The sequence below is a fragment of the Eleutherodactylus coqui genome, chromosome 4 (genome assembly GCF_035609145.1).
Source record: "Eleutherodactylus coqui strain aEleCoq1 chromosome 4, aEleCoq1.hap1, whole genome shotgun sequence".
In the NCBI taxonomy this organism is placed as follows: domain Eukaryota; kingdom Metazoa; phylum Chordata; class Amphibia; order Anura; family Eleutherodactylidae; genus Eleutherodactylus; species Eleutherodactylus coqui.
This window is the reverse complement of record NC_089840.1, coordinates 121,082,487-121,096,346: the sequence shown is the minus strand read 5'-3', so window position 1 is coordinate 121,096,346 and position 13,860 is coordinate 121,082,487. Positions and strand designations below refer to the sequence as shown.

The 13,860-nt window shown below is 41.9% G+C and overlaps 1 protein-coding gene across 5 annotated transcripts in view; it reads left to right on the top strand.

The window, feature by feature from the left end:
- ST7L (suppression of tumorigenicity 7 like) overlaps window positions 1-12,066 on the top strand; it is a 126,935-nt gene extending 114,869 nt beyond the window's left edge. For 3 of the 5 annotated variants that reach the window (XM_066600042.1, XM_066600047.1, XM_066600043.1), the window contains 2 exons: window positions 11,727-11,818; window positions 11,918-12,066. In XM_066600042.1, coding sequence (XP_066456139.1) covers window positions 11,727-11,818; window positions 11,918-11,972 — 147 coding nt within the window. In that variant the 3' untranslated portion in view covers window positions 11,973-12,066. Of the gene's footprint in view, window positions 1-11,726 lie in introns of all 5 variants that reach the window. The other 2 variants (XM_066600046.1, XM_066600044.1) reach the window with 1 other exon arrangement.
- Window positions 12,067-13,860: the final 1,794 nt, after the last annotated feature.

Here is a 13,860-nt window from a genome sequence, read left to right as displayed (position 1 = left end):
GCTATAACAATACACCAATGGTTGTCCACTCTTTCTAACACTTTGTCGTCTCTCTTTGTAAAACTGAATCTCTCAAAAACTAACCAACCTAAATTTGATATATCCATCTCAGTCTGTGGTATCAGTATAACTCCTCGGCAGCACGCGTCTTAGGGTCATATTTGATTTCAACCGTTCCTTCACTCCCCATATTCAGTCACTTGCTTGCTTATATCACCTGCACCTCAAAAACATCTCCTGAATTCGTCCTTTACGGTGGAGACATCATAAACTCTTACTATCGCCCTTATACATTTTAGGCTTGGTTGCTGCAACTTGCTACTTATCAGTCTTCCCCTCACTAAACTCTTCCCTCTCCAATGCATCCTAAATTCTGAATGCCCACAGCTTTAAACACATCTTTTTAGGGCGGCCAAGCATATTCCCTAATCTAAACTCCTCCGCCTACCCTACTTCTGCACTCCCCTTTGGAAATGTCCTACTAGTTTATACACAAAAATGGCTGCCGATTGACTCACACTGCTTGTAAAGCGCTGTAGAATATGTTGCTGCTATATAAATAAAGATTATTATGATATATTAAAGGTAGTTTTTATATGTTTTTTAAGTTACAGCTTTGGAAACTCTGGATTGGCGTTTATGTAATGTTCATTTCTGAACTTTGCCCCCAACTGTGCAGCATTTTGTGAGCTGTAAAATGACTGTTACATTGCCTATCTGCAGTTGAGGAAGGGTATGGTAAGAACCTAAAGGCGTTATATGCCATTTACCTTAATAAAACCTTTGCTAACTTTGTGATTCAGTCTCGAGTGGTCCGTGCCAATCAAGCTGTCTTGTATCCTACAATTGTTCAGAAAAGTGAACTCTACTTTAGACTTTCAGCTATGTTGATCATAAGTCAGACAGACACTACCTGTGACTTACATCAAAGCCATCTCTGGCCTTGTGTTGACATTAGCAATCACCTTGGTGCTATACACACAACTTTGCCGGGGAATTCTAAGAAGATAATGCATGTCAGCCTCAGGTGGTGCCAACAGCAGACGTCTACAGTTGAACAGTTGAGGGGGAGATCACTTGCTTGTAAGGGTCAGACTGTGATCTCATCCTGCCTGACTGTGCGATTGCATTAGGAGAGGATATATTGGGATTTACAAAACTGTGATGCAGATCAAAGCTTAAGCAGATGTATCCTTACCAGGATTCGTCTAAAAGGCATTAGGGTGACATGCAGAAAATGTAACACGTCTGCGTATGATATGTCTGTGTCTCCATTCAAGGAGAGGACGCACCAAGTGAAAGCATAGTAAAACCTATAGCCGTATTAGTAAGAAGTTATATTTATATGTTGAAACAAAGGTCACACTATTCATTGTGGCTTTTCTATTGTTACAGAATGAAATTTGCTGCTGTGTGTGAAATCTAGTCAGTGCATGAAAAAGGCTTCCAAATCTACTTATGTGAATTTGGATACGTATGTGGATGTATGGATGTTTTTGTTTTAAACGCTGCTTTTATTAGACGTTTTTGGTCCTGCTGGGGCAGGTAGATTATATATAATCTCCTTGACTTGCAATTCCTCAATTCAACCTCCCTGTGTCAATAAAAAAAAAAAGTTGGAAAATCGGATCGATGGGAAGTGATGGGCAAGATTTTCAACTGATGGCCTGGTTAATTTACATTATTAGATTTTAAAGGGGTTTTCCAACACTAAAATATTGATGATGTATCCTCAGGATTGGTTGTCTGCTTCAGATTGGTGGTGACTAGAGATGAGCGCGCATACTCCATAAGGCAAACTACTCGAGCGAGTAGTGCCTTATTCGAGTACCTGCCCGCTCGTCTCTAAAGATTCGGGTGCCGGCAGGGGGCGGGGAGCAGCGGGGGAGAGCGGGGAGGAACGGTGGGGAGATCTCTCCCCCCCGCTCCCCCCTGCTCACCACCGCAACTCACCTGTCACCTGCGCCGGCACCCGAATCTTTAGAGACAAGTGGGCAGGTACTCGAATAAGGCACTACTCGCTCGAGTAGTTTGTCTTTATCGAGTATGCTCGCTCATCTCTAGTGGTGACCTTCTGCTGGGAATCCCCACTGATCAGCTATCTGAAGAAGCAACTTTGTTCGACTTAGCTCTGTAGCCTCTTCTCGTGTATGGGACGTTACATTCATCAATCACATGGCTTGTTAGCAGCTCAGTTCCTTTTAAGTGAACGCAGTGAAACTGCTGTTGCATTCACCTTTTCATCATGACCACTTCAGTTAGCTGATTGGCAGGGATCCTAGAAGTGGATCCCCACAATCTGTTATTGATGACCTATCTTCAAGATAAGTCATCAATATCTTAATGTCAGAAAACCCCTTTAATTGTGTGATTAATGTTTAGTAGTTCTTTACTGTAGTCTCTCACTTATTTTACCCCTTTGGGGAGAGAGAAGTAAGCCACAGGGTGTAGATATTCAGCATGCCTGGTCTTTTTTTTATCAACGGAAAGTTGGGAAAGGCTGAGACATACTTCCTTGCTCCGCACATGAAACACATGGTGCAGAACACAGTGTGGTCAGACCCTCAATCAACTCTTGAAGTAAAGGTGTGTCACAAAGACCCAATTCAGACTGTTGCTATATAACTCCACTGTTGCTATTCTGATATCTAGTGAAGCTGGTATGAGATTAATATACAACATCTTCATGAAACACAGGGGAAACATCACGGTTTTGTGCAGTTTTCTTTTTTGTTCACAATGGCAGATGAGACTGCATGTTCAGTTGAATGTTATACAGCAGCAGGAGGAGCTGAGCAGATTTTTAGTTTTGTGTGAAAAGATTCAGAACAACTTGTATTCATTGAATCCCTCTTGAGCCTGGGTTTAGTCCAGTGGGTGGTCCTATTCCACAGTTTGATAGCCATTGCTGTATGTACACATACATAGTGAAGGCCGTCAATCACTGAGGAAGACCACCCACTGGACTCCCAAACCCAGAATGAAGAGGGATTAAATGTATAAAGTACAAGATATATAATCTGCTTAGCTCATTCTGATTTATAACACGCGGACCATAGATTTCACATGATTTCCGAGGTGACATCAAAGAGTGATCCAAAAACTGAGCTGGGATTCGACGCATCAGCAGCTTTAGATTTTTTTTAAAAAATGAAAAAACCTGATTTATCCAAGAGAGGTTATTTTTAGTGCCTTTCAATCTCTTTAACCTTGATATACTTATCAACTCACAAAAGTATTCTATTGCACATGGCATAATGTACACTGTGCTGTGAAATATGAGGCAGAAGGACCTTGAAGGTATATAAAGTGCAAAAAGAGTAATATGCTTGTATTTCTGCTAAATCTGGTGATTTTGTTTAATGTATTATGTAACTAGCCCCTCAGTACATATAAGTCAGCTAGTATTCCTTTGTTTAGCTATACTTTTTTCTGAAACTCCTTGAGTCCTTCTTAAGTGGTCATGTGATCTCATTCTGACCAGCTCAGATTCACTTGGGTTTATGTGCTCTCAAATTATCCAGTTTTCAGCCATTTAATCTTGTTTGATAGACCCTACCACACAAGCTGTGCAGAGAGGGGACACAGATACTCCTATTGCAATTACTGACGATGATTAGAGGCTCCTGTCACACAGTTCTAATGAAGGGTGTAGTTCAGCTTCCTGACTGTATACTTATGGTCTGTAACTTAATTGGGTGAATGTACAATACAGAAAGTAATGGCTGTGTTCTCCCTTTAGGTGTGATGGTACAGTCTCTAGCTGTTTATGTGATAATGTGCTGATGCATCATGGGAGTGTTGGCAGAGCATAGAGAAAGTACGCAGGAAAAAAATCCCAGCATTAAGATTAATATCAGACAGGAGGATGCACTGCATGGAAGTGACTGCAATATATATATAGGAGACCTCCAGAGTGTGACAGAGGAGGGGTGCAGGGATGGAAAAATGGTTTTTGTCCAGAGTGAATAGAATTGTGAAAATTTGTGGACATGGAGGTTGACATGGTATTCAAGTAGGTAGTTTTACCAGCTTCTTCTTTGTTAAAGGTTTAAAAAAAAAAACAGCCAATATTTAACGCATTTTGGGGACGCAGCCCCTTCCTCAGAAATGACTGTAATCGTTGTGGGATATAGCAGAGGTTTTTCCTATCCTCACTAGCGTTCTTGAGAGCAGCGGGTACAACTACGTACTTGAATACCATTTCTTGAGAGTTGCGCCTGCATGTCCACAAATGTTCACAATTCCTTTCAATCTAATTGTTACACTCCGTTACAAACGGTTTGGAGTTAGTGGACTGTGGCAGCAACTTAGTTTATTTCATTAAAGGGGTTGTCCCGAGGCAGCAAGTGGGTCTATACACTTCTGCATGGCCATAATAATGCACTTTGTAATGTACATTGTGCATTAATTATGAGCCATACAGAAGTTATAAAAAGTTTTATACTTACCTGCTCCGTTGCTGGCGTCCTCGTCTCCATGGTGCCGACTAATTTTCGCCCTCCGATGGCCAAATTAGCCGCGCTTGCGCAGTCCGGGTCTTCTCCTCTTCTCTATGGGGCTCCGTGTAGCTCCGTGTAGCTCCGCCCCGTCACGTGCCGATTCCAGCCAATCAGGAGGCTGGAATCGGCAATGGACCGCACAGAAGCCCTGCGGTCCATGAAGACAGAGGATCCCGGCGGCCATCTTCAGCAGGTGAGTATGAAGACGCCGGACCGCCGGGATTCAGGTAAGCGCTGTGCGGGTGGTTTTTTTAACCCCTGCTTGGGGTTGTCTCGCGCCGAACGGGGGGGGGGTTAAAAAAAAAAAAAAAACCCGTTTCGGCGCGGGACATCTCCTTTAATTTGTTCCTATAGGGAAAGCGATCTTTCCTGCACACCAGCAGGAGGCGCTCCACCCATCTTCTTATTTACTCCCCTTTCTCCAGAGTGGTTCTTTTAACCCCTTAGAGACAGCCCTATCGTAAAACTACGTCCTGCTATTGCAGGACGTGTATGGAGGGAGGTAGCGGTGCTATCTCCCTCCATACAGCGCGGGCATCAGCTGTTTATTACAGCTGACACCCGCAGGCAATAGCTGCGCTCGGCCGTTCGGTCGATCGCGGCTATTAACCCTTTAAATGCCGCTGTCAATTCTGACAGCGGCATTTAAATCCCCCGAACACTGTTTGGGGGTCCCGCACGGCCCCCCCGCGGTGAGATCGGGGGAGCCGTGCAGGTGTCATGGCAGCCGGGGGCCTAATGAATGGCCCCAGGGCTGCCTTAGCAGACTGCCTATTAAGCCATCCACACAGGGTGGCTTGAAAGACTGCCTGTAAAAAAGCAGTATGATGTAATGCTATAGCATTACGTCATACTGCAGGAGCGATCAAAGCATCGCATGTTAAAGTCCCCCAGGGGGACTTCAAAGTAATGTAAATAAAATAATCAATAAAGTTTTTTTAATTAAATCACCCTCCTTTTGCCATATCCATTATTAAAAAATTAAAATCCTAAAATAAAAATCTGTATTTGGTATCGCCGCGTCCGTAAAAGTCCAATCTATCAAAGTAGTGCATTATTTTTCCCGCACGGTGAACGTCGTCTGGAAAAAAAAAATAAAGAACGCCAGAAATACACTTTTTTTAGTTACCCTGTCTCCCAGAAAAAACGCAATAAAAAGCAATCAAAAAGTCATATGTATTCCAAATTGATACTATCGGAAACTTCAGGACATCCCGCAAAAAATGAGCCCTTGCTCAACTACGTCGACGATAAAAATAAAAAAGGTATTGCGCACACAAAATGACCGCAGAAAATAATTGAAAAAAATTAAATATCTTTAAAAAAAATATTAAAGTACTACAGCAAAAACAATACTATACAAGTTTGGTATCATAGCAATCGTACTGACCCATAGAATAAAAATATCAGGTCGTTTTTGTTGCAATTTTTGTGTTGTAGAAACAGGACGCACCGAAAGATGGTGGAATGACGTTTTTTTTTCCATTTCTCTCCGCTAAGAATTTTTTAAAAGTTTTTCAGTAAATTATATGGTACAATAAATAGTGCCATTGAAAAATACAACTCGCCCCGCAAAAAACAAGCCCACATACAGCGACATCGATGGATAAATTAAGGAGCTGCGATTTTTTAAAAGGGAGTAGGAAAAAACAAAAATGGAAAAAAGCAAAAAAGCTCCGTCACTAAGGGGTTAATGATTATAGACTCTCTTATAGTAAGTGCATTCCTTAAATTGGCAAATACATGCATTATATAGTTGTATGGGGAAGAACGGGCACATTGTTACTGCATTCAATTGCTAATTTGTAAAGGTACTTTCGCACAGTACGACTGTCGGGCACATAGGCATGTGATAGTCATTCGGAGAACGGAAGTGGAGTGGGCTAGAGATGCCTTCCGGCTGCCCCTCTCCATTCGCTCAGAGATTGAGTGACTCCTGTTTACGCTGAGCCAAAAGTCGCTCAGTAGTCATTCTGTTTCAGCTCACTGGAACAAAGGGACTAGCGACTACTGAGCGACTTCTCACTCAGTGCCCATAATTGCCCGGCGCCCTGTTGGGGACCGTGTGTACACGGGCTGACAGTCGCAGATAATCGCCTGTTTAAGTCATTATTTGGGCATCTTATTGGCCTGTGTAAAAGTACTTTTAGTATACATTGCATAGAAAGTTTTTCAGTGTAATGAACAATGGTAATTAACTACGGTGCTACAATTACTTTGTGAAGCTGAAAGTCTATGAAGTAAATATACTAAGGAAGTGAAATGGCAATATCTAGTAGTTTCACTTAGATTTGCCTCTTGTTAGTCTTTGCCTCCAGTGTCCAGATGGTAATAAGATAGCAGGTTTTCCACCTTCTCTGACTGCATCCTGTCTTTCGGTTTTTATGGCCTTCCCATAAGATAAAGGCATTGTTCTCACCTCTGTGCAGATGAAGGAGATTTAAGAATCTTTATCCACTTTGATGCTAGCAAGAAACTTCAGAGCCAAAAGCGCTTCGGCTCAGGCCGTGGCTGAAGTTTTTGATTCTCTGATCCCTTTGGTCTGTGGGAATTCAGGATTTTCTTTCAATAAAACCCTGACTGTGAAGGATTTTCTTATTAAAAGCAGTGTCTGATGTATTTTTCCCCTCTGCTTGCCTGTTCTCTTTTGTTACACATCTTTTGAAAGGCTTCACAGTGACTTGACTTTCCAAAAAGCTTTCACTCTGCCACTCCAATATAGATTTGAAAAGTGAGAAGCCGCCAAGTGTAATCACTTGGCATGTAACACCTTCAATGCCATCGCTTACAATGGGTTTCTGTGTTTTACTGCTGTCAGTATCCACACCTTTTATATATACACACACATATACAGACACCAGGGTGGAAGATCACAATGACTAGCTTCATTCGCTCATTCATTCTAATTCAATGTGGTTGTGTTGCCAGTAAGCTCACTGCACACACTGCAGCCTTGCTTTCAATAGCATGAGCAAAAAACAGCGGAAGGGGGGTAAATTAGGCAAGATATGGCCATAGATACCAACTAGACCTCTCTGGGTAAAGTCTAATTCCACTCATAGCCTTGACGTTCAAGTGTTATTAATGTTAAATATCCAACTTCTCACATGTCCATATCATAGAGGACAAGAGCCTACGTTCCATGGAGGCCTTACACTGTAGAGCTGTGTAAGACTATATTCACACTTGCATTAAGTCTTTTCCATTACATTTTCTTGCTTTGTACATTTTATTATATAGGGGCAATCATTTTTCCTAAAATCTATGGAGGTATTGTGAAGTGGACACACGAGAGCTTGGATGGAAAGTGTCCTATTCATTTACACTGTAAAGTATTGCACATGCGCCATAATGGACTTGATTCTTAGAGGACCCTCACTGATCTTTGTTTTCAGGCACGCATTTATAATGGAGTTGAATCTTTTTTCCTCCTTTACGGTCAGTTATAATGTTAATTGGTAATCTTGCATATCTGGTCCATGAGCACCAGATCCATTTCCTGTTCCTCTGATAGTAAGCGCCTATGACACACGAGAGCTGGTTACTCCGTATGCATCCCAAGTGTGCAAGAATAAGACCCGTAGAATCTTTATTATAAGGAGCACCGCAAGTCCCAAAAGAGCACTAGAAAAATAGCTAAATGGAGCAAAGTTAGGTGTGGTTAAGTAGGAGTAATGCACATTCAGAAAGTTTAGCGGTGGTACTCAGAGAGCAATATTTGTCTGTAGCAAATTTGTATTCCCCAACCTATTCTCTACACACAATAACTATGCTGCCAGGGCTCCGGTAGGCCATTAGTGTAAACAAATGAGCAGTTAAAAGGTACACCTACTGCAATATATGAAGAAAAAAGTTGGTAGAAACGCAATTTTAATTTTACTATGAAACTTACATTTCTCTAAAATGAAAACCCTATTCAATCCGGAGATAATTTAGCATCTGTAGTTTGGATTTTAATATACGCAATTGATCAATATGAGAAAAGAATCATCAAAATTTGACACTTAAATAAAAAAAAAACATGACTTTGTGACCAGCCGTATAATAGCATTAAAGGTATTGTCCCACTTCTACCTATTAATGACCTATCCTCAGGATAGGTCATCAGTGGCAGATAGGCCGCCAAGGCGCCCTAGGGATGAGCGGCTTCCTGGAGTCAGTGATTTTGAGTACTAAGCTGTTTTGCTGCAGGAAAAAGATAGTTCCTTACATTGAGTAGTGGCCCAGTGAAAGCTGAGTCCTATTAAAGTGAATGAGACTCGGCTTGTAATACCATCCCTTGCCACTATGTGATGTAGAGAACTGTTTGCTTCCTGCATCAAAACAGCTCCGTACGTAAAACTAGAAGTGGAACAGGTCCTTTAACAATGGATTCTCTAGTGACCCAGTAAGTAGTACCTTTAAGGCTTAGCATGTGAAGACAGATTCCTTTAAAAGATAGCTGTCATCACTGGAAACTAAAAAATCAGAAGGGATGAATAGCCGGCACAGACAATGTTAAAAACAATGCTGAAAGCAGGTGCCAAAGTATTTTGCATGCAATTTCATTTCCTAGCATGGGAAGGGAAATTGTAATGTTGGAAACCACACTGTAAAGCAAAAGCAAAAAAAAAATCTAAGGTTTGTTGATGTTCATAAGGGACCAAGAGTTGGCTCTGAAGCAGGAATCTGTTGTTTAAACATCAGCACATGCCTATAATGTCAGTGATCCTTTAATGGGCCACATCTTCGTAAAAAGTGTTGAGTAAAAAGGTGCTGCTGTCTTACTGAACCCTGCAAATGTTATTTTATGACACTGTAGTTCTTTACAGCTTTGTTTGGCTTTGTGGGTCACTAAACTAAACTGTAACATTGTATTTCTATGTAACCCATCCATGAAAGAACATATCTTATCACATACAAGATTACTTCTTCCTGTCTTTACAATAGCCAGTTGGCTAAACTCACACAACCAAAATATTCAGGCTTAGAATGTTTTGTCCTTGAGGTGAACATAAAAAAAAAAACTTATAAAACTCTTAACAGTCTGTAAGGCCAAACTGGGACACTGGTTATAGCCTAGCAATAGGCCATCATTTAGTGTAATGAAAAAAATTATTTAAAGAGAGAGTATTGTCCAAGATAGCTGTTTAGTGCATTAGTGCAATATTAACCTAGTGACACATAGCCATATTCTCAGGTTGTGCGCTGTTCATGTAATTCCATGGAGAGCACACAGCCCCATTATAGCCTGTGAGGCCATACACACTAGATAAGAAACTATAATATAGGTTATTCTGCTCTTATTAGATTCTGCCCCTCCTCTCTGCACTGTCTATTTACTGAGAAGCCCATACACTGAGGGATGTGGTTACAGCTATTGCCGTAAAAAAATCTATAGAGTGTTGAGAAGGAAGCGGCTACAAGAAGAGAGAGGGAGATGCAGAGACATGGCTGCAATAAGGTTTTTATCTACCTCCAGTTCTGATTTCACAGCTACACTGCTCAGTACTGCGGTATAATGTCCTCCATGCTACTTCTGAATAAGAGATAGGGCAGTTGGTTCTTCTTTATATGGCTCCATTCAGATCAAGGTTTTGCCATATATTTAGTATGTATGCTTGGGAAGCTCAATTTCCATAGCAGTCCATTGGTCAGACGGAGGCCAAAATAATAAAGTATATGTGACAACATATAAAGTGCAAAATGGTAATAACAACCTTATTCCTCCTTTATATGGAACATTTCGACCTCATAGGTCTTTGTGAAGCATAGAATTGTATGGGAGCACATGCGCACAGCAATCTGGAGAGTCAGATTTCAGTGCTTCATGTAATCTTTGGCGGGTGACAGCACAGAGAGCAGGCGAGTATAAAAAATACCTAAACCGTCTCCCGGTAACCTCCCCTAGTAGCACCATAACTTAGTTCATGGGGCTGTAGGGAGGTGACAGGTTCCTTTTAACAAATGTTGGTTAGTTCTACTGAACAAATTGGTTGGTTATGGCTATAGCGGTTGCATCAAGATGACTAGTTTTCCGCTATCGATAGGATAGGGAATAATTTGCTGATCAGTGGGGGTCTCACTCCTGCTGATCTGAAAAATTGCAAAATGGGACTCCTGTGACCTGTTCAGCCAGTCACTGTGGATATCGCTTCTTCCCTCGCAGTGACATGAGCATGAAAAGAGCATTGGCAAGCATGTGCGATCAACAGTCCATCCATTTCAATGGGGCTGATGGAAATACCCGAGTGAGTGCTGCTCGCGTATCCTGGCAGCCCCATTCACAGTGAATGGAGCACTTTTGCAACCCGCACTCCATTCAGTCTCCTTCTCACTGCAGGTGGTGCAGTAACCCTGTGGGGAGGAGGAAGGGGTACACAGGACTCGCAATATCGAGATTGGCAAGGGTCCCAGCAGTGAGACTCCAACTAATCAGCAAGTTATTCCCTATCCTACAGATAGGGGATAACTTTCAATCTTGGTACAACTCCTTTTAAACAAAATCTAGCTTGGATTGCATACTAACTGTAATACCTACTTATTGCAAAAATGGACAGTTTACAGTAATTACTGGAACCGTTTTGTCGTTATCCAAAAATATGGTATTTGATCCCCAAAGGAAACCTTTTTTTTATTTATTTTTATACAAATGCCTTTGTTCATTTATTATACTTTTATGTTTCATAGAAAAACTTAAAATATCTAGCAGGTTTTAGACTTTTATGTAAAGCAAGCTTCATTGTCACAAAATATGAAGTTCTACACTTTTCTAAAATACTTTTGCTTTTCATATCCTTCCCATTTTTCATACCTGTGTGTGCTATCATTGAATGAAAATATTACTATTTACATCAAGTTCCATAAGAGCGTTCTGCAATAGTTATTCTTTCCAACAGAACATAGATAAAAGTATGGGAAAAAGATAAAATTGCCAATTGGTGTACATTCTATAGAGGGGGAAGCATTAAAGAGTTAATACTTCCCATGACATTACCTTTACTGCCACAGATTCCTGTATAGCACATACTGTATTAGAAGAATTTCCTTTGCATTCCCCTTGGAAGAGAAATGACAGATCTGTCTCTGAAGCAGGAATTAGATAACACCAGACTTGGGTTTATTGCATGTGTTGAATGTAGAGGGAATAACTCTCTATTTCTCCCTCTGCATGCTGGAATGAAGCTGGCTCTGATGTGGTGTTGGAACCCAGACACTGTGCTCATATTCTGTTTTATTTTTCAGTTTTTCGTGACTCTGCTCACACCCTTCACTTTTCTGCTGGAAAAGATTGAGAGCATCATGCCATCCAGTCTTTGGCACCAACTGACCCGCATGTAAGCATATCTCTAATGGGCAGGAGACAAAACCCTACAGCGTTTTGGACCTCTTCAATTTTGACCACGTTAACAGACCAAATATGAAATGTATTTCAGCTGCGGTCATTGGCCCTTTCTTCCGGACTCCCAAGATTTTATATCTGCTGAATAATCCATTTCACGGGAAAACAATAGGGCCAGAACAATGGGGGAATTTGTATTTAGGAGCTAATAAAAAAGTTCACGGATTGTGCCTCGTTAATGAATTTATTTGTCCTCTTGTGTTGGCTGTTTTGTCTCAAGTGTCCTACTTATTCGCTAATAGTTTTACTCAGTGATCAAGGCTTATTTCCTGTAACTCTTCCTGCTATTTTCGTCATCAGAAATGTGTGGAATGAACTTTCTGCGCAGCAGGACTATTTCCACAGTAGACGTAAGGAGGATTTATGTATGAAGGTATCCAGTGCTATGTTCCTTTTGAAGCTTCTCTTACTACGGCTAAGTTGCTCTATAGGTGCAATAATGGTACTATGTGCGTCTTGTATGCAAACGTGAGAGGAGGGGCACTAAGGTACAAAAGTCATTATGAGATGACTACAGAAAACAGGGCTAGTATTCATGGAATAGAAGAAAATGTTCATCACAAAAAAGTCAAGATTGAAGGTGTCAGGATATATTCACACAAGATGCCACACATGCTAAAATTCCTTTTAGACAGGATGAGCTGTCGGACAAACGATGCCTGACACTCATCCCAGTGATGCTCGCTTCCTTGCTGTTACACGGGAGCGAGTATTGTCGATATCACTCACAGCGCTGCCGGAATGAAAGTGGAGCGGGCCAGAGAAGGTTCTTCCCCCACCGCCTCCATTTACAGTAAGCAGACAGTAGTTCAAAAGTGAAGAACTACTGTTTGTGCTGAACGGCACCACGTTCGGTTTTCTGCATACAATTCTCGTTCATTCGCTGCATGCATTTACACAGGATGATTGTCATTCTGATTCCTACGGGGCACAGAAATCTGAACGATCGTCGTCTGTGTAAGAGGGTTATTGCAGCTTATATACACAGACGTATTACAGCTCCCATTTTATTCAAAGCCTTAAGGCTTCCATGGAGGCACATGTATGCTTCCAATTTCATATGACTCTGTAAGGCATCTAACAGAAAGGAGAGGCAGGATGCTCTATAAGGGTGCGTTCACACGAACGTATATCGGCTCGGTTTTCACGCCGAGCCGATATACGTTGTCCTCATGTGCAGGGGGGGGGGAGGCTGGAAGAGCCCAGGAGCAGAAACTCAGCTCCCGCCCCCTCTCTGCCTCCTCTCCACCCCTCTGCACTATTTGCAATGGGGAGAGGCGGAACGGGGGCGGGGCTAATTCCCGGAACTTAGCCCCGCCCCCGTTCCACCTCCTCTCATTGCAAATAGTGCAGAGGGGCGGAGAGGAGGCAGAGAGGGGGCGGGAGCTCAGTTCCTGCTCCTGGGCTCTTCCAACCCCCACCCCCCTGCACATGAGGACAACGTATATCGGCTCGGCGTGAAAACCGAGCCGATATACGTTCGTGTGAATGCACCCTGAGACTGTATGTACAGAAGTAGTCTTCCCTAGAATGGCTGCTTTTGGAGAAGGATAACTCTGTACACACAAAGTCCATTGGTGTCTGTATGGCTCCATACTAAGGATAAAAACTGGGCTCTTGCATTACATGAGCCTTAAGGTTGATCTTGTTCTTTGAGAATATGAAAGTTATTTTAACATAATTAGGATACCTATTCGGGGGTAACAGAAACGCATGCCATAACACTCATACACATTTAGTATCTGAATAAAATTGCACAACTGTTATCTATACTAATCCCACAAAAATGCATGGCTCTTAGCACATATTTTGATCAAAGCATATGGGTCCATTCGCCTCATCCAGGTAAACGTTATAGGATGGGTAGCAAACTCTAAAAGACACCTCTATTTGGACTGGAAGAATCTAATGGACTCAGGAAAAACTGAATACCTGGCTATATACTTTCATTAAGCTACTTAGGACATCTGGGTAAAT